We start from the raw sequence: 26824 nt of genomic DNA, 5'->3' as shown, positions 1-26824 counted from the left end.
TAGACACAAAAGGCAGAGTAATGCCACAATTTAAACAGCAAAATGTTCCCTTTGTTTCAGTGGAATCAAACCATTAAAATCAATCTGTGCAATTTAAGTTCAGTCAACGTTGACACACTAATTTGTGCTGCTACAGAAGCAAACCACCCTGACAGAGCTAACCTGAGGCTGTCATGGCCTGTTAGCTGTATTACACCATCCACTTTTATATAACTGTCCTCTGTATAAACTGCTCCACAAAAGGCATGGCCACATCTCTTCAGTAAACTTGTGATAATAAACTGGTTAGAGACCATGCTAGCTCACATGCTGTGTTGGCCAACTGTTGTGGCTCTCTAGTGCTAATGTGTTTCCAGCTGGTTAGTGTTTCAGTGGTTAGCTTGCCAACTACAGTGGTTTGTTAACTACCCCCGAAAAGTAGTGACTTAGACCAGGAAGACATGTTACGTCCGGCCTAGGGGAAACCTAAACATGAAGGAGTGACTTCCCCTTCTCCCTACTCCCAAGGATGTCCAGTACCACAACAATTTGCAGTCAAACAGAAGTATTTTTATTTACAAGTGTGGGAGGAAAAGGCATCGGGGTGAGCAAAGCCGAAAACAACAAAGAAAACAATCTGGAGGTTTAACCTCTATCTTACCTAAAAGAAACACAAAAATAAAATACAGGGCTCTTACCTGCCTCCCTGATAGGAAATCTGGAGAAGGGAATGCGCAAAAGAAAAAGGCTTCTCATCCCTACAGATACCACGGCTGCTTTTTAGAAGGTTCTACACAACATTTGCACAATGGATCACGCCAGTCAGCTAAGTTAGCTTACACACTACACCAGCAACAACTGCACATCTCAGAAAAGGCCTAGCACAGTCCGGTTGGGAGTCGGGGGAGAGCCAAAGCGTAGCTGGCTTCGGCAGATGCCTTTTGTCAAAGGAGAGGTGAACAGCACCACCTTCAGGCAAGGAGGGAAAACAACAAAAACACTACAATATAATCATAAATTATGACTGAAATTATGAATTATGATGCGTCGCATCCAGTGTGTGTAGCCCCATCTACTTTGACTTTGAACTTTGACACACATAGCTTTCCAGACACACAACCAAAACAGAGGAAAAGTCTAAGATGAGGACAGCAAAAAATGTAAACCTAAAGCTGCATGTTTAGGTCTGAAACGCTTAAAATTATGACAGAAATCATTTTCAAGAGGAAATTCTTCTTGTTTAGGACTTGGCATTCATGATTTTTTTTTTACTTGTATTTATTCAGTGGTTCCCCAAAGGTTAGAGGAGCAAGCTTGTGACCGGAACGTCCCTGGTTCAATCCCCAGACTGGCAGGTTTAAATCCGAAGTATTGAAAGTGAAAGAGCAGCACTTATCTCACCCTTAACCTTTAAAATGCATCATTCTTGCTACGTGTGCATCCCCACTACTCTGGAGTTCGAGCCCCTGAAATGGAAACTCATAGAAACACTGCTTACCCTGCTTTAGTTTGAAAAACTCTGAGGTTACGTTTTAGTCTGGACAGACAAAAACAGAGACTTTTGGAAACGATGGCACGGACACCCAAATCACAAGGTATCCTTCTCCCTGTCTCTGTTTTCTGCTGCCATGAACACCTTATACTCATGTGTTCCACCTTGTTGTCAGTCCAAGCAAAAACATCTCTGGTTTTTCTTTTCATCATTGCTGTTCCTCGTTGCAAGTATTTTCTGCAGCTAGGCAACCGGGTACAGAGTAGACAATTGTGCCCAGTGAATGTAAATGATCATGTGATATATGTTTTCAGGTTTTAGAATGGATGGAGATGGTTTCTGATATGGAGCTAAAACGCTTGTCTGAGCGGAGATCATTTTCATATTAAAACGCTGAAAATAGATCTGTGTAAAGTTAGTATTTTGTTGCGTGAATTGAACTGACAAAAACCAAATAGAACAGATCTGACTATAGAAATGATGCCCTAGATTTCCTGGTTCACAGCTCATCATTATTGTAACAACATACAACACAGTTTTGGTACGATACTGTACGTGTGTTCAGGCATGAGAGCAGGACACTGGTTGTGTGTGTGTGTGCTTGTGTGCGTGTGGTGTGTGTGTGTAATTGATGGTCTCTGTGCTGTGAGAGTACACAGAGAGGGAGCTATATTCTCCCCCAGAGGACAGTCAGTCAGATTCCAACTCCCATATTTGAATCTCCTGCAACAGAAGGCAGAGTGATAAATTTAGTAACCTTTTCCTTTGTTCCCTGGGGCTGAGCCAAGATTGATGCGCCTCTAATCTTCCCTCTATTTAAATGGGATATGTATACAAATCAGATCACTTTTCATGCTTTCTAAAACTGGAAATACAGATAAGAGATTATGTCGGGGACAAAAAAAATGGAGAAGTGCGCTGTGGCCTGGTTAGTCTTTGAAACAGTACCTCAAAAGCATTGTGCAACTGTTCCTACAGTGTACGTACATTAATTAAACTGGTTGTGTGTGCACTAACAGTGCATTAATTCACTCCTAGCTCTTCTGCCTGTATCCCAACATAATGAGTATTATCTGCTCCATTAGTCCATCTTTGAGTGTTTGTCGGTCTGCCCTGCTTTGGCGAAGGAAGGGGCATCAGGTTGATTCCACTCTAAGCCCACACAGAGGTAATGCACAGCTTATTTGCACTCTGGAAATTGCCCCTACATTAATATTTATAGGTGTTTTTTAATCTCCAATATGCATATGCAGTAAAATAAAGCACCTCTGAGGTCAGTCATATAATTTAGCATTTATTTATCCAGCTTTAAAAGTCAGGAGTGATTCCACTATATTAAGTCTCGCCTAATGTTATTTAATTGGCTTTATCTCAGGGGTTACAGACGCTGTCAATCAAGCTTAGAAATCTTAATGCACCCACTCAAATCAATTCTTGTTAAATACTGTTTTTGGTGAGCCAATGATTATGAAGTGCTGTTGAGTAAATAATGTAAAACATTATCCAAAAGGGCATTTTACACAGCAGCACTACGGTCCTGCCTTTTGATCATATGTGTACACTTAGCATTTAAATGGTGCATTATAAAGAAAACATTGTGTAGGTGTGAGAGGAGAACAGTTGAAAATGATGCTTTGGCAGCGCCCCCAATTCTTGGCTTGTAATAGCTCTGTCATATACAATTAACATCAGAACATAGAGGTAATACTGCTACTGTTGTACTACTGAGTGTCGGGGGTGAATGTGCTTAAGGTCAGCTGTTGTGGTCAGCACAAACCCGGAGCCATAAGTAAAACACAGAACCAGTGGTGGACTAAAGGTATCTGAGAGCCAGGGGCAAAAAAAATATAAATGGCACCTGAAACATTGAATACCCCCCATCAGAAGAGAACGATGCATGTCTGGCTACTTCTTCTATTAAGATTAGCATTCGTTAGGACAGCCTGTTAATGACACCGGCAAAAGACGTAATGACTGAATGTTCAGAACAACCAGCGAGGAGAACGTTAGAGCGAGCAGCCATGCTAAGAGACCAACGTTAGGCTACTTACATGTTTCAAATGATAAGCCATGTTTGAGGTCGATGAATATTTGTCTGCAAAGTTTGAATGTCACGTTAATTGGGGTCGTCCTTTAGCCTCTAGAAATCATCCCACACTTTGGATTCCCTGCTTGACATACTGGAGTGTGATTAATGTAACTAATGGCTAGTAGTAGTCTGGGTCAAATTCCAGTGTAATGAATGTAAGACGACTTTTACAGTAATTATAGTGTGATTACTGAAAATGAACTGGTAGCACAGCACTGTCTCCCCACAAGGAGCCAATCTGTTTGTGGTGCATTTTAAATTACACATTTTAATGTTAATTGTTTGCCTCATGTTTAACGACCTGAATGTTTGAAGAGGCAAAAACTGAAATCACCAGAAACAAAAATCTCAAAAGAAGACAACCCTCGCAAATACGAGTGCAGCTAGCTATTATTTTCAGAACCGCTCATTTGCCAAAAATAAAATTAATAACTCATTAATAAAATGTGAGAGAATAGTGAATAATGTCCTAAATCTGAAGGCGACGACTTCCCATTCGTGTTTTCTCCAGCCAACAGTCTGAAACCCAAAGATTCAGTTTACTGTCAATGAGACGGAGCAGAAACTTCTCATAACGGAGAAACTGGAACTAGTGGATGCTGGGTAATTTATATTTAATTCATTTGAAAAGTAAAAAAAAGGCAAATTGTTCAGTATAGTGTCCTGTCCTCTCTTGTCTGCATTTGACTGGATGATGAAACAGTGTAGTAGACAGGCGTGTGCAGAGTTTTGACGCTTAGTTGTTGTTCATCGGTTTAGGAATGAGGTATTGAAACAGCTACATCTGTAGATATGAATGAGGCTATAAATGTTTATGATCTCTTTATAAATGTAAGAAATAAAGTAAAAAATAAAACCTACTGTATGTTGCCTGTGCCTACAGCTCTCCCCACAGAGTTGTTGTATTCAAAAGCCCGTTTGACTTTCATTTGCTCCAACTCTGACAATCTAGCCTCCACCTTCCCCTCCCTTCCTCCCTTCCTCTCCCCTCTCCTCTCTTCACCTCTGCTCCTCTCCTCCCCCTGTCTCTCGTGTTTTTTAATATCCAGCTTTCGGAGATGAGACCGTGCGGCTGGTACCAGAGGACTGCCTGTCCTCTGTACTTTACTGTGGAGCCTAAGAGACACCTTGTGGTCCCATGGGTCCATTACACAGATGATATTGCAGAGCGATCGTGGGTTCTTCAGAGCTGGACAGTAACAGCTGTAGCACTAACTTACAGTGTCATTGGAGGACACGGCATGCTTATTATAGAATTGTAGGGATGCATATTACTTAAGAAAGGAGTATTAATTAGTGATATGTAAAGGCAGAGGGAGAGAGCAGGCTGATATACCTTCACTTTTCTTGTGAGGACGTCTTCTCTGAAAACGCTTTTTAGATGTGCAGCTTTCATGTCTTTTTGTTTGACAAGACGCAGCGATGTAGACACACTGATGCCTGTGACGGTGAAGCCTCCAGGGACTCCACAGCTTCACCAGAGGAGGCTCATTAACGTCTCTTTGCCTTGATTTAGTGCTATTTTTACAAGTCTTGTCCGCTGCCCGTCCTCTCATCGTGTCAGATCTTTGACAACATGTCAGTGTGCCACACCAGCTCCCCAGCGCACTGATCAACAACAGTGAGCCACAGCTCAAAGGCTGGTAGAAAGTGGAATGACACAGCGGAGCGACAAACGCACCTTTCACAAACAATGGCTGCCGTAAATAGAAGCAGGGCTTTGTGAAGTAGCGGGACAGAATGAGGAAGACTGAGCACCTCTCCATCCACTCTGCCTATTCTGGTGTTCCAGCTCATCTGCAGTGTCATAGCTTCAGGGAGCGGCCTCACATGTTATCATGGTAATGCGCAGCAAGTCGATTTTCCTCTTTAATTGCTTCTTAATCAGCATTAAAACAGCTGAGTGGAGAGAGAAGTGTTCCTCTGTGCCACCCACCATGTTCAGGAACAAAGGACTGCCATCATATAGTGAAGGACAATCAACACATAACAATACACTCATGCAAAAAATATGACCTCCATTGGTGCTTCATGTATTACTAGTGTGTTAAACTTTATTTAGACTTTCAGTCTGGATTTTCACTGATGCAGCTTGGTTATTCTCTGTTTTCACCTCGGCTGCTTCTCGTCTCTGTGACAGTTTAAATGTCTTCTTTACGCATTCAAAAAGCAGAACGCCTTAAAAGCAGTTTGGTGTTCAGCAGACACACTTTCAACGTTGTTTAGAGATGTTTTGACAATTTCTTTTTTTGCTTTTCAAACTAGTTGACAATACAAAAGTGAATTTCACGCTTCAGAGACTCGAGCAAAATACACCTGCACCGAAAACAGCAGAGAGGAGACACACGTGTGAGACAATCTGCTTACCTTTCCTGTGGACGCTGACTTCAGTGGTAGTAGATCATCTCTGGAGACCGGGCGCAACACTGGAGTGTCTCGTGGACGTTGGGGGGTCGGGGGATATTTGTAGCTCCTTTTTAGGCGTTAACCATTTAAATAGCATTTTCCAATATTGACTAAAGGCTGCATCCTGCCTGCTGAAGTTTAGCACAGGTAAAAAAGAAGAAAAAAAAACAGTGCAGAGAAAAAGGACGTGTGTGGGTTTATGTAATATTTACCTGAAGGCGTTGTTATTTAGAGGCAGAAAATATGGGAAGAGAGAATGGACATACAAGTAATGAATGAACCTTATCAAACATGAATTCAGCAGAGGGAATTGACAGCAGTAAATGATATTACAGCAAACTAAATGTATATAAAATCAGCTGTTTTTAGCACCACAACAATATGAAAGACCATTGTGGCTCCGTCATGACTGGAGCAGACCGTTAAATACTGATGAAGTAAGTCAGTTGGAGTTTAATCTGTTTACAACAACAGCGTCATCAAAGATGGCTGAAGATTCAAGAACGACCAAAAATCTCCCACATTTATTTCTCATAAGAACGGGAGACGGTTGGATCTGTGAAGCTGTAGGTTTGGTAGATGGAGCTAAAACAGAACAGGATATGAGGAGAAAGAGGCAGATTGTGATGGAAACAATGGAGTAGAGTGGGTGTGAGTGGAAACTCATCCTCCCACTCTCTCCCGCCTATCTAGCGTTAACAGCCGGCCTCTTTGAGCACCGAGCGTCATGACTGTCAAGGGCCAGCGAATGAACAACAATTAGCCACCCTGTGTCAATTTAACAAAGTGAATGAAGAGTTTTGGTGCTCGTGAGAGTCAGTGTTGGTGGTGGCGTTGTGAGACAGAGGCCATCCATCCCCCGCTCTTTGCCACAGAGCCGAGGTATGATTGCCACGTTTTCGGTGTGATGTTACACTTTGAAATCTCAGCTTTGAAGCTCTGCTCAGAAATACTGAGGCTTCCTCGTTTGTGTAAACGCTTTAGCTTCACTCCTGTGCACTGTTTCTCAAAGGATCAGGGATATGAATGTTCAAATAAAATCGTCAGAAATGTAAAACCAGTTGGTTGCACCTAGCTGTGTTTAGTGCGCCTCAGAGAGGTTTTGACAAGCAGCTCTGGTGTTAGCTGATGTCCTTTCTGTAGTCACAGCCTTGATAGACAGTAAGTGGAGCTGGCAGCTGGCTGTCTGTGGACAGAGTGAGCTCTGCAGCAGCAGCAGCAGCGAGCGGCAGGGCCTAATGGGACCTGATCAGGAGCTTAGGTCGCTGCCATCTCAGATACAGCCATGGCACAGCAGACATCAGCGCTAACTCACCTTAGATTAGAGGCTGGAAGCATGGCTGTAACACACTCTGACACCTCAAAGCAAAGCCTCAGCCGTAGCATTTCAATTACCTACTTTCCCTGTCTCACATGGATTTCAGCAGCACAGAGCACAACCTGGCCCTGAGGACTCTCACCAGGCCACAGTTCGCCCTGATTTTCATACATATATGGCTTTAGACAGCAGAGCAGGGTTGCTTTTTGTTCTATTGCATCATTTTTATGGGACTGTCATCTGAATAAATCACAGCTCAAAGCGTGGAAGTAGAAGTGGAGGGGTAACAGCACAACAAATACGCTTCCTAATCACTTGTGAAGTAAAGAGGGATTATAGTGGATCTGTGAAGAAGATGCCAACGAGTCTTACATACAGAAATACCAAAAAGAGCAATCACACTATTAAGACCCTCGATCTTTATTATTCCTTTTTCTTCCATATGTTTTTTGGCACAATACTAGTCCTTCACTCTTGAAGCTAGAAACATGGCTAAGAAACTACAAAATATGTAACAGCTGATTCTATATGAATTTTTTAAAAGATTTTTTTTTTTTTTTTTGAATGGGGAATGAATTATAAAAGCTACAACACTAAAACGTGGTGAGCAGCTTTCCTGTACTTCAGCTCTATAAAAATGGTAGCAATAGCGCTGCCATGTGGTGAGAAATCAGCTAACAAACAATACAAAATGTTTTGTTTGATTTCTGGGCAACAGCAACAGCAAGAACAAAGAACTGGTGTCTATGGATTCAGTGGATGATACTGTGGATAAGTGTCATGAAGATTTTGTGAATTATATGCAAAACATACTTTTGACTCCCTTTCCTACATCCTTCTTACAAGTTTCACCACAAACAGGACTACAGATTTTCGTTGGGTTTCGCCACTAGGGGGCAGTATGGCAAAGAAACAACAACTGCCTCACAGAAATGAATACTGCAAACCTCAGCAGCTACCAGCTTCTGCAAATGCAAGCTAGCTGCACGAGCTGAGTCTGCTGCAGCTGCGAGTGAGCTGCAGGAGCTGCAGCAATCACATGCATTTTTTATCAAAATGCACATTCTAGTTCAAAATCGAACCAATTCAGCTGGAATGAAATGTTGCATTTGCAGCATCTTGACTGTTTAAAAGGCACTCCTGTCCTGACCCTGATTCAGACCCAGGTATTCAACCTCTGTGGGGTCGTTATCAAGGCCATCGATGCGGGTTTGTTAGTGCTACTGGCTGTTGTAACAATAGTCGTTAGAGTCGTTGGAGTCATCACAGGCCAAATGTAAATTGTAAATGTAAATTGTTTTTCGAAGTTGGTAGGTTCAACCCCACCAAGCAATAGTGGAAATCAGTAGCAACAAGGGCTGCAGTGTAGGTCAAACTATTATTATTAATTATTTAATGAATTATTCAATTAGCCAAAAGGAAGAGGGAAAAGCCTTATTATAAAAAAGGCGTCATACTCAAGTAAAGCAAGATGACAGAGACTGTCCTCCCAAGAACAATGAAACCATCAGTTTATAACCTGTTTTTACATTGAACCTACAAAGACCTCTGTCTGCTGAGTGAGTCTTGTCTGTCAGGATGTTATGAGCCACAAAACCTCAGAGCACCTCAATTAGTGTTTGTGCCTGAACGTACCCGGGCTTTAACCACAGCACTGGAGTGGCTCACAGGTCATTTTGGTGATTGTCGTTTGGAACAGTTTTGAGGCGCCGACAAACGCCGTCATCCTGTTGATAGAGGTGCCAGGAGGGACAATAAGTTTCTAAAGCCAAGTCTTGGTTCAGGACCTGCTGCATGAATTAAAATGGAAGATTATATGAAATCAGGCAGTTAACGCAGGCTTTTAATTGTTTATCATTTTAAATCCAGATTTGAACATTACGATGCACTTGCATGACATTTTATCTGGTTTTCTGTCAAACAGCAGAAGACATGCTGCTGCTGCTGCTGCACAGTTGTATACTGAAAGTCTCAGTCCTTCACCTTTATACACAAGGTTTTCATACAAATCCAAACATCCAGTCAGTGTGTGTGAGACAGAAAGCTGATGGCAGTAATGGGCTTTCTCTTTGTGGTGGAGAGGCCTGCCGGGCACTGACCTCCATTTAGATACCCAGAGAGAGAGATAAAGCCCTGTGATGAGGACTCCCCTCGAGCCCAGCCAGGTCACAGCTCCGCTGTCAGTTACCAGCAGACATCTCAATCTGCCTGACGGTGTGTGTGTGGTCTCTGAGCTGCACACACTGTCTGAATCTACAGCCAGGGCACACCTGTGCAGGTTATTAGAATCCATGTTAATAGGCTGGTGATACCAGAGACCAAAATGTTTGTTAAGATTCTGTCAGACGACTGTTTATTCGACCGTACCATAGCCATATGCACTTTGTCCTGTTCTTGCAGAGTGCATTTTATTCCAGGTTGTTCCTATTGTTGCTGTTATTCTGGAAAAAAACAGCAGTTATGACTCAGGTCAGTTTCTCCCCTCCTCCTGTTTCTCGTTGTGCAGTCCAACGTGATAATGGATCTGGGCTCACTTCCCGTCTTTGACACCCAGAAACTCACTCAGTGCTCGTTTTTCTCCCCTTTCATTCCCTCCAGCACTCTTCTTTCCTTTTTTTAAACTAACCTCTCTTCCCACCTATTTCAGATCCAGCGCTCCAGAAACAAGCAGATGAAGGAGATGTTCCCAGAAGGCTTTGGGATCCACCATGCTGGCATGCTGCGGTCTGACCGCAGCTTGATGGAGAGCATGTTCTCCAAAGGCCACCTCAAGGTGCTGGTCTGTACTGCCACCCTGGCCTGGGGAGTGAACCTGCCGGCCCATGCAGTTATTATCAAGGTCCTTACAGTTTCTTTGTTTTGCCTCTTGGTTTCTTTCTTTCTTGCTTGTTATCTGTAAACAAGGATGGATGACCAGACTTTTAGACTTTCAGCGATCCCACAGGTTTCAATGACTCTGTGGTTTCTTTGTTGATACTCACCACTGGAACAAAATAGGAATTTAAAAGTCAAAGACCTTAAAGTGGCTCCTTCATTTAGTTCCTAATGAGGATGTAAATCTTTAAGCAGCTCACAAATATCCAGTTTAGTTTTCTTTAAAAAGATGCAGTCATTTCCTGAAACAGCTGGTCACTGTAGTTTTTAACAAACCACAGGACGGTGTGTGTGTGTGTCAGTGAGGCAAAATAAACTACATGTGGCATGTGTTGATGAAAGAACATGTCACACAGTGCAACAGTGTGGCTCACTGATGTGTTTTAATTGTTAATAAATTTCTGTTTACCAAAGAGTAAGGTCAGTATTGAAATGCTAAATCAAAAATTTAAAAATTGGAATTGTTAAATCTGTTGAAAACAAAAACTGTTAATTGAATTTGTTTAAAGTTGCATCAGATGTGATGAAGCCCACAGAGGAAACGATATGTGAACTAACATGTTAACAACCATAACATTAAATGCACAGTCTTATCTATGACAATAGCCTTTACCCTACATACGGCACTGTTACCATAGCATTAGTTTCCATAGTACATTTATGATTTTTAAAACTGAACATTGAATAGGGATTTGTTTTAATGACATGAAATTTTGCCTGGATCTCATTACACTCACATTTGGCTGTAAATTATTAACAGTATTAAATATTGAACTCTCCTGTTGTTGTTGCAGTGCAGGGAAATACCATTTGTCATGTGGTCATTCTGAGCACATTTTGAACAAGCTGCTTTTTTCGTTGTAGTTTTGAAGTATAAAATAATAATAATAATAATAATAATAATACATGTTTCCGGTCCTCTGGATCTGCTTCTGTCTCGTGTCTGTCACAGGGAACTCAAATCTACGATGCCAAGCGCGGCACCCTGGTGGACCTGGGCATCCTGGATGTCATGCAGATTTTCGGCCGTGCAGGTCGTCCCCAGTTTGACAAGTACGGGGAGGGGACCATCATTACCACCCATGATAAGCTGAGTCATTACCTGACCCTGCTCACGCAGCAGAACCCCATCGAGAGTCAGTTCCTGGACAGCCTGGCCGACAACCTCAACGCTGAGGTCAGTCTCTACACACGTCCTTTGGTCAGGACTAATATGTTTTTGCAATGTCATTATTCTTTCAATTCTAGATGCAAAATTTCCTTCTGTCTTTTCTGAAAGACAAAGAAGAGGAAGGGTTACAGATGTATTTTCCTGCTGTGTCAGGAAGTGACGAAGATTTCATCATCCTGTGTGATGTAGGAGGGAACTTAATGATTATAAATCCCTGCGTAATATTTCACCTGTGTGGATGTCTGCATTTGTCTGTTATTATTTTTTTATTGCTGTTGAGTGAGAAATCTGCTTTGACATCTTTGTGTAAGACAGATTTCAACACCTCATCATGTTACGTACTAAGGTATTTGAACTGATTCATGATAACTTTAATGCCTTTTCTCCCAAATAAAATTAAGGTTAAAAAAAAAAGAAAGTGCTGCTCCCATGGCAACAAAAAAAGCAGGAATCACCTCGTCTCATGATTATTTTTAGTGCATTCATTCAGTGCTAGTTGACTGAAATATGCTGACACCACAAAGAAAACATTAAGAAGACAAAAAAAATAATAAATATCATGAATTAAAGTCATGAAAATAACAAGGTTAGGAAAGAAAGGTATGTCATAGAAACTTTGGTGGAGGCTTCATGATGAAACACATCATTACATTTGTTGGTCCATTAGTGAAAAATCACCAAACTGTAATCTTTATTCCATTTGGATGAAAACGAACAAGTCTTCACACTTAACTTCTGTCCGTCTGCTTTGTGTTCATTTTCATATGTGTTTGAGCTGAGAAGGGGTTAACATGCATTGTGATCCACAGTCTGACAGTGTTGATGGAAGGAGACAGAAACAGACAGACCTGACTGTTTGTGTTGAGGCTGCAGTTTCCTCCAGAGTCCACTAGATGGAGGCAGAGACCAATGACAGTTTGACTGTTTCTTGTGGTGACTGCTGTTTCAGGTCGCCCTGGGGACGGTCACCAATGTGGAGGAGGCAGTGAAGTGGCTAAGTTATACTTACTTCTATGTTCGCATGAGGGCCAACCCTCTGGTATACGGCATCAACCACAAGGCTTACCAGGTAAGTGATCGACGAGTATGATGAAGTACGTCAGTAACAATTAAAATAATAAAATGGTAAAAATCTAACTTCAGTCTAAACTTCACTGTGACTGGTTGAGCAATTCATATGGAACATTTCAGATATTTTCAGTTTTTCCTACATAGAAGGAGAATGTGAAGTGTGATATTCTGATATTTTGTCTTTTTGTTTTTATAGATTAACAAGTGCTGTCTGAGACTGTGTCATTATGGGGCAATGAGTGTAGACTGATGAGGGAAAAATGGATTTAAATGATTTCAGGCTGCAGCATAACAAAATGTTAAAACAGTGAAGTGGTCTGAATAGTGTGTGAATGCACTGTGGGTGGTTTCAAATCAAACACTGAAACCGTTTCAGATGGATCCCTCCCTGGAGCTGTACAGGAAGGAGCTGGTGGTGGAGTCTGGGAGGAAGCTGGATAAGGCCAGGATGATCCGCTTCGAGGAGCGCACCGGCTACTTCGCCTCCACTGACCTCGGCAGGACTGCCAGCCACTTCTACATCAGATACAACACCATCGAGGTAGAGTGTGAGTGTGTGGGTTTCACCACATCACTGTTGGCCTTTCCACCTGGGGTGTGAGATCAGTGGAATATTTGACTGTTTATTTGCCAAACAAAGGATAGATGTGACAACTGTCAGCTGTCATATCTGAGGTATCGTGTGCCACAGCAGTTCCTCCCTGAACACAACTTCATCATATCTATCAATCAATTAATCAGTCACCAACGCAGCATGATCCCAATACACTTTACAATTAAAGACAACACATGGTTCAAAACAGACAGCAAGCAAATCAAATATTCTAAAAACAAAACAGACACATTAAAACATCAGTGTTAGACGGATGTTTAAATATAGATAAAGGTTCAAATGAAAACCACCACGTTAGAAACATCAAAGAGTTTCACCAGGTTTAACCCAATAAAAAACCTTTTAGTGAGTCAGTGGTGGGACTGAGAGGCCGGCTGTGTCCCATTTATCAAACACAGCGCCTGTAACGACAGAACAAGCTCTGCGTGTTTGTGTCAGAGAGAAAGCGGGACTAGTTTATTTGAAGCGCAGGCAAACTGTTTGGTGTTACACATGAGAAATGTGTGTCTCTAATATATCACACATTTGATTTGCTGCTGAGTTTCATAAAGTTGGAAGAGCTAATGCTAATGCTCCTCCCGCACTAAACTGTTCAGCAGCTACGTTTGTTTTGTTGTGAAGAAATTCATACTGCTGGAAAAATGTCTTGTTCTTACTCACTTACAATCAAGTTCCTCTACAGCTGGGTGGGGGGTGGTGGGGGGGGGGCAGTGTGTCATCTGCGGATGTTTCTCTCAGTGTGGTTGATTACTGCCGGATTGGGCCCAGAGTCTGAGCCAAGATATAAAGACAACAATAAAGGAGCAGTTCACAGAGTTCAAATCTATTCACAGAATTGAATTGATCATTTTTAAGAGCTGATGACCACACCACAAACACAGTTAACAAATGTGTAATTCATATTTTTTTAGTCTCCTGTACTTTTAAATCAAAGATCAATATTTTGCAGATGCGTCTATCATGTCTTATGTTATTTTAACCTCACAGATTAAAGAAACTGATTCACTGTTGTTCAGCTCTCTTTTTTCTCTTATCTGTTTTCTCTATCTGTGAAGACATTCAATGAACTCTTCAACTCTCAGCGGACAGACGCGGATATCCTCAGTATCGTGTCCAAGGCCGAGGAGTTTGAACAGCTGAAGGTGAGAGGTCGTCACAACTACAACCGCCGACACTTCAGTGAAAGTGTTTCCATTTGTAATCCAAATGATGGTTTAAATTTAGAGTGATCATTATAAACCTCATCTGGTTCTTTATTACGTCCACACCGGAGGTCTGCCCACACTCTTATCCACCGAAAACTCCATTAGCACATGAAAATATGAGCGTGTTCTGTTGGTGCCGTGTGTTTGGAGGTTCGTGATGAGGAGATGGAGGAGCTGGACCAGTTGCTGTCTAACTGCTGCGAGCTGCCGGCTGCGGGCGGCGTGGAGAACGGCTACGGCAAGGTCAACATCCTGCTGCAGACGTACATCGGTCGAGGGGAGGTGGACAGCTTCTCGCTCATCTCAGACCTGTCGTATGTGGCACAGGTGAGGCAGAAGGAACAACACACACGTCACCATAATATATACCAATATTGAGGAAAGCAAACCATCAAATGACACATATGATTATAATATCATAATTTATCAAATGAATTAGGTCACTGTAGCAGTTGGAAATTAAGTTTCCAGCTGATGTGTCTTATCCATTTACACTGCATACTGTTAATAGCCCTGGGTAACAGGCTGCAGGGCAAATACTGGACAAACCAAATGAGCCACTTTGTGTTTGATTTGGTTTTGTTTTGAGTTTTGGATACACAGAGATACTTTGGGATTTGGCTGTTAAACACTGTTTCCATTGCTGATTAATATGAGTTATTTACTGAGTAATTGTTTGGTTTATAGAAGTTCAGAAAACAGTGGAAACACGCCCATTTCCTAAAGCCCATGCTGACATACTCCAGCAGCTTGTTTGGTCCAAAAACTGAAGATATCAACTTAACTTTCTCATTTTAGAGGCTGTAACTAGAACATTTTTATCATTAAATGATCATTATTCTGTTAATCTGTGTACATAAACATAAAATGATTTGTTCTTTTTAATAGAGCTTTGTCAAATCCTGCTGCAGCATGTACTCCTCCTCCTCTTGCCACATTTGTTGCTTAGTGTTTTCTTTTGTGTGGAGTCAATTCTGCTTTTAAATACAACAATAAGACTCTGATTCAAATCGAATGCTTCTCCCAGCTGTGCTCATCTCCAGTTGTTCTATATTTCCCTCTGTTACTGACTCCATGTGGCTAAATGCTTGAATAATAGGACTAGTAGGACTCATTTCAGATGTGTCTGCTGGACAGTCTGTTATGGAAACTTAAGTGGAGGAATGAAGGTTTAAAGTCACTGTTACAACCACAAAGTGAGAAACACTCTCACAGACTAATGGCTTTAGCAGTTGTTTAACAGTAAACTGTTGTACAGCTTCTGCTGCTTGAGCACAGAACAGTAAAAACAAAGAGGTACGGCAGAAGCACCTGGGGTGAAGTTTAATACCCCCGAACAAGAAACTGGACCTGAACATCAGCACACGGTGAAACCTGAGATCATTTCATTTGTCAGAAGAGTCGTAACAGCTGACAGAACCTCTCTATGTCCACATTCAAAACACTATGTATAAAGCAGTTGAAGAAAAGTTGGATCTGGTGTCCTGATCTGAAGTTCTCAGAGAAACAAGCTGAGGAAATGTTAGACAGCTCAGCTCCCAGCTGCTGGAGACGTCCTGTCCTGCGTCACTGAAGAGCGTCGGTGAATCTCCGATTGTTCAAGTCAAACTGCTTTCTGGGTGTTTCTACTGGTTTGAATCCCCTGGTGTGTTTGTTGTGGAGAGGAGGATAATTCAGCTGCTGGTAAAAGCCTCCTGAACGTCTCAGCCCCAGCCCTTCCCTGACGTCTCGTGTCAGGGTTAGCGTTGGTGAAACACTGACTTTTAATGTGAAATGGACATTCAGGTTTATAGGAATGGCCCCGTTGTTGCAGTCAAAAATAGTTATGTTGTTACTCTAGGTGTTACTGTGGTGAGAGACTTTTAGGAGCTTATACACTGGATACAAAGGAAGAGCTGCTGTGAAGTGTGCTGATAGTGATATTAAGAGTCTGGCTGTGGACATCAGAGTGGTAGTGCTGAAGCAGCTGGAGCTCTGTTGAAGTGTTTCTTGGTAATGCAGTTGTAGTAACTGCAGTTACTGCAGTGCAGACGTCACTAGATAGTCAGGTCACATTAACACCTGACCAAATGAATCACAGTCTGGCCACCTGACCTCTCCCCCATGACAGGAGTAATCCATCAGTGCACAGTTGTGGCCAGACATGGACGTCTGAACCCAGCCAGACATTCATGATCACATAATTAATCAACAGAATACAGATGTTGTACCATCCAGCTGCTGCAAGTCACTTCAACAAGTTAAAACTATTGCTGTCTTGGGAAAGTGGAAGTAATCCGTCCAAAAGTGCAGCGGTAATTTGTGTTGTTCTGGGGCTGATGCTGATTTCCTTTTTTCTTCTTCTCTTGCTTGTCACAGAACGCTGCTCGGATCATCAGGGCTTTATTTGAGATCGCTCTGAGGAAGCGGTGGCCAGCCATGACCTACCGCCTTCTCACCCTCTGTAAGGTGATTGACAAGCGGCTGTGGGGCTTTGCCCACCCTCTTCGCCAGTTCCCCAACCTGAGTCATGTTGTGCTGAACCGCCTGGAGGAGAAGAAGCTCAGTGTGGACAAACTGAAGGAAATGAGGAAGGATGAGATTGGTGCGTACATGTGTTCAGACTTTACTCTAAACCACATTCAAATCCAGGTATAAACACCCAAATGACAAATTTTAAATATGTTATAAATTCTCAGCATTGACTGTTGTACCTCAACTGCAGCAAGAAACCAGTTCCTTTATTTGGAAATGGCTCATATTGTTGTTTTTTTTAAAATATATTTATCATGTTTTTGTATGAATTTTCCCTGTTTTCTTGTTTGCTCCTTTTTTTTGCCATTAATGCTGTTGATGCAAAATCAACACTACCTCCATGTTTACCTTGATACATTAAGGATAATGTACATTTCCACAGCATTATTAATACCACACTGATTCTGACTGACTGACTGATTCTGTTCTACTCTGATGTTTTTTCATTGTGCAACTGCAGGGAGTGTCTGTCTTCATTGACAGTAGCTTAACAACAACTGAAAGAACAGCAATGTCAAAGCGATTAGAATTTTTTAAATGTATGAAAACAGTGTTTTTATTAAAAATAGAAACTCAGAGCAGTAGAGTGGCAGAATAATAAGTATGTGAGGCCTTTGGAATGACCTGGTTTTCTTCATTAAATGATCATGAGAAGTGATCTGATCTCCATCTAAATGTAGACAGGTACGGTGTCCCTAAGCTGATATCACACAAACAATTATAATCTTTTGTGTCTTTATTGAACCATTGAAGTGCAACGTATGTAAATGGAAAAACCTGCACCAAGATTTTGAAATTTTGTAGGAGGTGCTGTCAGTGCTTTTTATTTTTGTTAAAAAGAAGAAGAAGAAGAAACAACAGCTTCACAAGTGTCCTGTGCACCGGTCCACACACATGTTCATGCCAGGTGTATTGTTCACAGGTCACATGCTGCACCATGTCAACATCGGCTTAACAGTCAAACAGTGTGTCCATCAGATCCCCGCCATAACAATGGAGGCCAGCATCCAGCCAATCACACGCACCGTCCTACGCGTCCGGCTCCTTGTCACACCTGACTTTCGCTGGAATGACCAGGTAAATATGTGTGCTATAAAGTTACTGCCTCTGTCTGCTTCTCTTCATATTGGAAATAGCTTGAAACTCACAGCTCACAGTTTAAACCAAAGCTGTTTGGAAAAGTCAAGATTTCAGACCTTCTGTTTGGCACGACAACAAACATCATGTATTAGGCAGGTCATGTTTATTTCTACAGCACCAGTCAGACACAAGGCAATTCAAAGTGCTAGACAGAGCCATGGACAGACATACATTAGAAATAGAAACATTAAAATTGCATTTAAATACAAACTGAATAAATGAAAATAAAAATATTTAAATACATCAGGTAGGAAACTCAGGACACCACCGTGGCATGCAGCAGGATACTGCTTTTGTAAGCAGGCCCGCTTTGAGCTGACCCAGCGGTCCGCAGTTTAAATCTGAACAAGCAGTGGACGTCTCACTGGTGTCAGTCTGAATGTTCTGTCACATACAAAAGGAGCAAAACTCAGGGAGCTGTGTATAACATCACCACTGCTCTTTAAAACAGTGATCAATGCTTCCAATATAAGACCAGTGGTAGATGTAAGATGGGATCATTGACCTGCTATATGTGTAAACAAATCTACAGTAACAAGGTTTTTTATGTCAGAGTGTATAGGTCCCAACCTGACCTGATAACAAATACTGGGTTATTATAAAGTTAGTTTAAATGACCACTCTGAGGCACAGAACAACATGTCAAGCATGTCAAACAATCCATGGAAAACCTGCACTGAAAGCCACCACATCAAACACACCACAGCTGTATGTAACTTCACTAAGGTGCTGTTGCCTCCTTATTGCTCCAAACCTCGACCAGTGGCAGCGTGTTTAGAGATTTACGGGCGAGGCAATGATTGTTTGGAACGAGTATAGCACGCAGAGCGGCAGTGGAAAGGTGGATTAAGCTGAATGACTACAGCTGCTGCCCTCCGTGAAGGAAGAAGCTACACACTTTTCAGAGCCACATTTGAAGACACGGTGCCTGAGGGTGTGGGAAATGTTTACCACTTCATTTTATTTTCAAGTGATCATAAATTTGACCTTTGGGACACACAACCATCAACCCTCCTGGAGAGTTAGCATTTCTCTCCTCCTCCTGTCTGTCGAGCAGCCCCCCCCCCCCCCCCCCCCCACACACACACACACACACACACACCAAGACTCCTGAATGACACAACAGTGCAGCCATGGTCACGTTCTCACAATGAGGAAAAGAGCTGCTCCTCCTACCTTGTTACTCTTAAAGCCATGGAATCTCCATCTGTCCCTGAGAGCCAGGATGCCTCCAGACCTCACCAGAATGTTCCACCTCAGTGGGCAGGCAGACCAGAGGGGATCATGGGAAGCTTAGTCCGGTGTTTGTCATGGAATCTGAGCAGAACAGGAAGCTCATTGTAGCGGAGCTGCATATGAAGATGAATGTTTATGTCCGATTAGCGATGCATGCTCCAATCATGGGAGAGTGGTAATGGAACACTGGCTGGCTTAGCTGTGATCTGGCTGCAGAGCCAGGACACATGTACTGACACATGAGTCGCCTCTCTGATGGCACCCAGGAAACAGACCACACTCACACTGTGATACAAAGTGCCACAACTCTTCTTTATTCCAACATGAACCTGGCAGTGGATTCTGAAGGCTGGTATTTTGAGTATTCTGTGGAAAATACTAAATGCTTGAGATTAAAATGTGGTCTAACTCATGAGTTACTGAGTACTCATAATAATGGAGTCATGACTACTGAGTGCTCACGGGTCAGAATGTCAGCATGATGATGGGTGTCACACCAGAATGATCTCTCCCAGTTTGTTTACTAGTTGTTAGTTGTACTTTAATACTTTGAAATGAAAATCAGATGCAATTGAAAAATCACCACCATCTACAATCATCACAAGTTTATGAAAACTAGTAAAACATTTAAAAAAAATGAATAAATAAGAATATACAGTATTATGTATATAAACATACACTGTATTCTTATTTATTCATTTTCAAAATATAGACCACTTATGTGTGTACATGCACATATACACACATATGTGTTCTATATTTTGTGTCTGAAGTGCCTGTTGAATGTGATGTGAAGAACTGATTGAAATGAATTAGAATGTCCTTTCTCTCCGCTTCAGGTCCATGGGTCAGTGGGTGAGCCCTGGTGGTTGTGGGTGGAGGATCCCATCAATGATCACATCTACCACTCTGAGTACTTCCTCCTGCAGAAGAAACAGGTCAGTCATCATTTCTCCAGGACAGGGACATAATGCTCCCAGGTTGTCCGTCTGTCCAGTTCTGGTTAATGTGATCTCAGTAATTCTTCAAATTTGGTACAAGCGTTCACTTGGACTCAAAGATGTACTGATTAGATTTTGGTGGCTGAAGGCCAAAGGTCAAGGTCACTGTGATGAGCTCACAAAACATGTTTTTGGCCATAACTCAAGAATTCACATGCTAATTATGAGACAATTTAACTCAAATGTCTATAAGCTTAAAAAGATGAAGACATTTTATATCCAAAAGGTCAAAGGTCAACTTCACTGTGACATCATAATGTTCTGCAAAACACTTCTGGCCATTATTCAGCACTGCAACTCAGGAAGGAGAGACTGTGACCATGTTTCCTGTATGTAACTGTGTGTGTGTGTGTGTGTGTGTGTGTGTGCGTGCGTGCATGCGTGCGTGCGTGCGTGCATGTGTGTGTCCCTCCTTCCAGGTGGTGACAGTAGAGCCTCAGCACGTAGTGTTCACCATCCCGATCTTTGAGCCGTTGCCCTCTCAGTACTACATCAAGGCAGTGTCAGACCGCTGGCTCGGGGCCGAGTCTGTCTGCATCATCAACTTCCAGAACCTCATCTTACCTGAGAGACACCCCCCACACACCGGTACACACACTCCACACTCAAACACACAGATTGTGACAGTAAGTCTGTTTGTCAGGTACAGCACCACCAACAGTCAGTGAACTTAATCTAATATATCCAGCTGTTAGATGCAGCCAGACTGACGACTTCCTGCTCCAAGTAAAACTACCAATAGTACAATAATTTTATAACAATATTATAAGTACAGAAGTATTATTAACAAAATGTGATACCAAAAGTAAAAATATCATTACTGCAGTAAATAATGTTTCTGCACCATTTCACTGTTGTAGCTGGTCGAGGTGGAGCTGCTTTTAACTACTTCATATACAGTTAAGGACTAGTACTCGTTTAGTCCAGTGGTTCCTCAGCTTGGCGCCGGGTCCCTTCAAGGGTCACAAGATAAATCTGAGGGGTCATTAGATGACTAATGGGAGAGAGAGAGAGACAATCTAACTTCTGTATTCATTTCATTTCTGTGTCTCTCTCCTCTTTGCTTATTTGTGAAACTTTTTTCTACCTGCGTTGGTGGAACTGCAGGCAGCTCAACATGACAAGGGTTTAATGCAAAACCTTCATATGAAAAGGAACTAGTTTGAATGAGAGTTTTGCTCCTGTGGTCCCATCCACACGCTCAGACAACATCCTTCATTTTACTGTTTACTGATCACTTTTATCAATGTCCAAGAATTACTGCTGCTGCTTCACATTGAAAGCTTTCTGCTGGCGGACAATGTAAGGCTTTTATTGTGAAGCAATGTTAGTGGAGCTGTTCATTAAACAAAACACATCTACAAAAAGCTACAAACAGTTATTAACACAATTTCAACATTCAGTAGTTTCCCTGACTGAAAGAGGAGGGATGTAGCTGTTGTTATCAATGTGCTTTAGTGTCGCTCTCACATGTAAATCACATTGTCCAGTTTAGCAAAGTTTCATTGGTACATTAATGTATTGTCAGTACAAACCGCTTCTTTGTCACATGACAAACTAGCACAAACATCACGTAGGCTTCACATAGACCGATGGATGCAGCGTCTTATATAGTGAAAGAAACTGAAGCATTTCCTGGAGATGATATTCAGCCAAACAATACTTTGCCTAAAAATACCAACTGTAACTCACAGTCAGCTTTAAACCGTGGCTCACCACAACAAAATGACTTAGCTGATTGGAGACATCAAAACCCTGCATAGACTGGAGAACAAAAGCATCTAATCCCCTCATACTCCGCTCTCTCTCTCCCCCAGACTATAAGACAGGAACAGGGATATTATTTCTAACCACATTTCCTCTTAGTAAGAAGAGACACAATCACAGCAGCTATCAGGGAAAACCCCACAGCTCACTGATCATATTACAGGCATCTCTAGCCTGTCATTAATGCAACACTTTCCTGTATCAAACTGCTCTGTTATACACATGTAACAAAAATAAATCTGATGTTTGATCTTAAATAGAGACACATGAAGATCATGTGATGACATCAGAGGATATAACGCCTTGGCACGTCCATCAGAATACTGTCGTAAAACATCAGAGACCATTTTGTGGAAGTCTGGGATCCAAATATAGAATATACACTGAAAAATAATCCAAAAATGGTCAAAGAGGTGGAGCTGAGACTCACTCAAAGAGGCCACGCCCTCAATTCTCCATAACTTTAGTCCTTAATAAAAACAAGACATTTTCATCATGGAAAGTATTAGATACAACACAGACTAAATGAATACCTAATAAAAACAGTTGTATGAATATTGAGATATGTCCAGACAACTCCAATGTTATTTTATTTTGTATTTTGTTGTTTATATGTGTTGTTTTGTCTCTTTTTTGATGTGCTGTTCTGTCTATATTCAATTTAAATGAAAATAAAAAATAATGCATCTGTGAGATCCAGTGATGGGAGCTGCTCTTTACGTTAAAAATAGTGATTTAAAGGAAACATTGTTCCTCTGACATACACACAGCACAGAGTGATCCGAGAGTGGCACATAGGATGCCCCTTGTTTTCTTGCACACTGTAGCAACATGTGCACTCTGACATTTTTACATGATCATTTCTAAATATAATAAAGTCTCACATGTTATAACTCAGCCATCAGAAATAGATCTTGGTAAATGTATTTACCAGGGAGATTTGATTCACCTCAGACTTGATCTTTCTTCAGCTTCTTTCTTCAGAATAATCCTACAGGATGCAAGAGTCACTAATGTCTTTGATCTCAGCAACATGGCTGTCAGTGAGTTCCCTATAGATGGTGTACAACAGTATCTGTTACTGAAACACTCGGCTTTGTAATGAATGATAGTTTGTGGTTGTTTGTGCTGAAGTTACAGTGGATCAGTAGGTGGCTCATATATCTGACTTTCGTACTGATTGAATGGAAAGAAATTGTGTGACTGAAGTTTCAACCCCAGCTACACATTGCATGAGCTCAGGCTTTAAGTTTTAATACTCTACATTTTCATGTGAACAAATGTCAGTTTTTTCTGCTGCTTTAACTCTTTACATCCAGGTTACAGGAGATTTCTCCTTCAGTTAATGTTGTTGACATACTGTCCTGTGCTGTATTTATTCTTGTTGGATGTAGCATACATGTTTGCCGCCGCGTGAAGCGAATCCAGTTTCATCTTCTCCCCTTCTCTTTTGTTGTCAGAGCTGCTGGACCTGCAGCCGTTGCCGGTGACAGCTCTGGGTAACCGGCAGTTCGAGAGTCTGTATAAGTTCACCCACTTCAACCCCATCCAGACCCAGATCTTCCACACACTGTACCACACTGACACTAATGTCCTTCTGGGGGCGCCAACGGGCTCCGGAAAAACCATCGCAGCAGAGATGGCCATGTTCCGGGTCTTCAACGAGTATCCGACCTCTAAGGTTAGACATGCCGGCTCCATCTGTGTTACTACTGAATATGTAGACTTTCTTTTCTATTGTCTGTTCTATTGGCATTCAGTGCTGTTGACAGAAGAAACTGAGAACCACCAGAAACAAAACTGGAATCTGTTCAACCCTTTAAAAAAACAATGATAATAAAGTTTAACTGTACAGAGAATTTTCCATTTTAGTCAAATGTTTCCCAGCAACCATAAACCACACTGTTGTGAAGGGACCTATGGGAGCACTGTTGAAGATCATAGTCTGTAGTGTACTATAAGAAATGATGTTGGTGACACTGTTACCTCAGCTGCTTTATCAAAGAAATGAAAATAGATCAGGAAAACAATCACATGGAGTCAATTATGAGCTGAACAGACTTTATTTAGAAAACCTTAAATAAAACACAGCGTATATGTTAAGGCATATATATGTTTTCATACACAAATAATTATTTAATTCACTGTTGCACAGGAGCTGATGACTCTCAGAACAACAGCCAACGGCCTGAAAGCTAAGGTCAAAGAGCTGTGTAGTACAGTTAGAGCTTAGCTGGCAATGTGTCTTTTTGTTGTCATCTGTTCAGGTGGTGTACATTGCCCCTCTGAAAGCCCTGGTCAGAGAGAGGATCGAGGACTGGAAGATCAGAATTGAGGAAAAACTTGGAAAGAAGTAAGTGAAACCAAGTGGGGTGATAAGCTGCTGGGTGACATGAACTGCTGCCACTGGGTTTACCAAGTTATGACACGAGTTGTGTGTATGTCTTATTTTATGCTACTAGTGAAGGTACTATTGAAATCATTAAACTGGGTTTTGGTCCGACCTGGTCAATGATAATAATAATAATGAAAGAAATGAACTGAAGTGTTCCTTGTCTTAATCTGTGTAGAGTGGTGGAGCTGACAGGTGACGTGACTCCAGACATGAGAGCGATAGCGCAGGCCGACCTCATCGTCACCACACCGGAGAAGTGGGACGGAGTGAGCAGAAGCTGGCAGAACCGAAGCTACGTTCAGAAAGTGGCCATCCTCATCATCGACGAGATCCATCTGCTGGGTGAGAGTCCACAACAAACCTGCATCAGTCTGTGTGAATGGGATAAAGTCTTTAAGGTCAAACAACCTAAGCCTCATCTAAGTACATTTTAAAGGACATGATGCATCGGTTTTGTTTTTTTTTGGTTTTTTTTTCTGAAAGCTGTAGCAGTTTGAAGCTCATGGCCAAAGAATCTGTGTCAGTATTCTTCAAGTTCATCTCTGAAAAGTTTGATTTGGACCATTTTGTTTCCAGAAACAGCTTCTCACTCTAAGATAGCAGCTGTGCAGCGTTATGCATTTATTTACAAGTACAGGGATGTACAAGATTCAGCAAGAGAACAGATCCCACAGATCACAGTACAGAGCCAGTGTGAATGAAACCTGACCTTTCACAGTGTGAATCTACAATAGAGGTCAATATTGTATAATTACAGTTTGAGCATTTTTGTAACATTTATTTCCTTCACAGTGCACAGTGAAACTTATGAGTGTTTATTTCCATAACCAATTTTTTCAGAAAACCTATACCAGTGTGAAGCCATTAAAACTGTTTGCTACATTAACATTGCGATCGGACTGTTTCCAGGTGAAGACAGAGGTCCGGTGTTGGAGGTGATTGTGTCCAGGACCAACTTCATCTCCTCTCACACCTCTAAGAGTGTCCGAGTGGTCGGTCTGTCCACGGCTCTGGCCAACGCTCGAGACCTGGCCGACTGGCTGGGGATCGTACAGGTCAGAATCCATCCCGGCACCAACACACAAAGCAGCTCCAGGCTTTTCCCATAAATATCAGAACATTAGTTAAAACGTTTCAGTGTATTCTTGTTACTTTCTAACCCCTTGTTGTTTGGCCAGATGGAGGATCATCGTCATAAGCCCCCTTGTTTCAGGAACAGTAAGATTGGCTTTGTGTACCAAGAAGACTGCTGCAGTGAAGCCAGCCAGAAACCACAGTCTTTGTCTAGCTGCATTTCTTTGTGGTTCATTTTCTGCCTGCCTCTTCATATCTGATTGATTGTATATAATAATAGCTATTAAGGTAAACGGATACTTTTGGCCTGGAGATAATGTTGTAGTTTTTCTCTGTAATCGTCTACGGTCTGTCTGGATGTCATGCTGAAGTTCTGATCATCAGGAATGACTGCAGTGGTCTGAATGGATGAGCTGGACTGTCAGTTTGAGGAGCATCAGAATGATAGAAAAAAGAATCACTCAGATGATTATACCAATATGTTTTTGAAGTACAAGACCGTGGAAGCCCTGAGGGCAAGTGAGGAGAAAAAATCTCCTGTGTTTCTAACTGAAGAACAGATAATAATTTTTCATTTCTTTTTTTTAATCTGAAATCAGGTTTGGTTTTGGCAGTTAAATTTTCATATCCTTCCTACAATCATACAGTCAGATCAGACTCATGTTCCCCTCGGGCTTCCATACGATACCACCAGTTTCCTCACCTCAATGACATCTCGTGTGTCAGTATGAGTTCTGAGGATCATTCTTTATATCATATGACAATAACTGCTTCCTGGTTCCAGTACCTCTCTTTCTCTTTGCCTCAGACAGTGTGTTAGGATTGAAGCTGTGAATATTCACCGACTCAAACATGTTAACAGTGCGTTAAAGATTTGTTTGTTCTCTGACAAGTACTTGCTTCTAGAACATCAAAGGTCTCATTGAACTGTAGATCATTTTCTGTCTGTTCATCCATCTGGACTTTACACATCAGCCCTATACATCTGCTGATTGTCAAACTACCATGACATTCTGAATTTGTATTGACATTCCCCTCACTCCTGACCTTTGGTGATAAAGTTTACTGCACATGCATGTGCATCCTCAGGCACAAACAAACACAACAGAAACATACATTTCTCCGTAGCACAGCTAATGGTATAACACTACACTGGGTACAAGAACAACAATATTAATCCACTGAGCACAATCATCAACTGCAGAGGATAAACCTTCTTCATTTTGGACACTCCATGATCCAAAATGTACTTATTTCAATTTACATATTTAAATGAGTCTGTGGCCTGTCCTCTAGTGCCCCCCTCAGGACAAACTGAACAGTACGTTGTGAACATTCTTGCCTCTCAGGGCTAAATTTAGTTAAGGAAGACTTAAAGTCTCCTCCTCAAAAGAATGCTAGGAAAATAGTGATACTTTTGTGTTTCTGCATCATCACATCATATTGTAACATGACTTGTGCTCTGCTGCAGACAGCAGA

The 26824-nt window shown here is 41.8% G+C and overlaps 1 protein-coding gene across 2 annotated transcripts in view; it reads left to right on the top strand.

Moving 5' to 3' along the window:
- Positions 1-26824, top strand: part of ascc3 (activating signal cointegrator 1 complex subunit 3) — a 203325-nt gene that overhangs the window by 111296 nt on the left and 65205 nt on the right. The window contains exons 15-28 of one of the 2 annotated variants that reach the window (XM_022750817.1): positions 9932-10123; positions 11111-11335; positions 12279-12398; positions 12777-12941; positions 14069-14155; positions 14369-14545; positions 16577-16802; positions 17655-17809; positions 19948-20046; positions 20529-20697; positions 23337-23557; positions 24144-24229; positions 24447-24613; positions 25181-25326. In XM_022750817.1, coding sequence (XP_022606538.1) covers positions 9932-10123; positions 11111-11335; positions 12279-12398; positions 12777-12941; positions 14069-14155; positions 14369-14545; positions 16577-16802; positions 17655-17809; positions 19948-20046; positions 20529-20697; positions 23337-23557; positions 24144-24229; positions 24447-24613; positions 25181-25326 — 2235 coding nt within the window. The remainder of the gene's footprint in view (positions 1-9931; positions 10124-11110; positions 11336-12278; positions 12399-12776; positions 12942-14068; positions 14156-14368; positions 14546-16576; positions 16803-17654; positions 17810-19947; positions 20047-20528; positions 20698-23336; positions 23558-24143; positions 24230-24446; positions 24614-25180; positions 25327-26824) is intronic. The other variant, XM_022750825.1, reaches the window with a different exon arrangement.

Source organism: Seriola dumerili, unplaced genomic scaffold, assembly GCF_002260705.1.
Source record: "Seriola dumerili isolate Sdu_G_001 unplaced genomic scaffold, Sdu_1.0 BDQW01000016.1, whole genome shotgun sequence".
NCBI lineage: Eukaryota > Metazoa > Chordata > Actinopteri > Carangiformes > Carangidae > Seriola > Seriola dumerili.
This window is presented reverse-complemented; position numbering and strand designations above follow the sequence as displayed.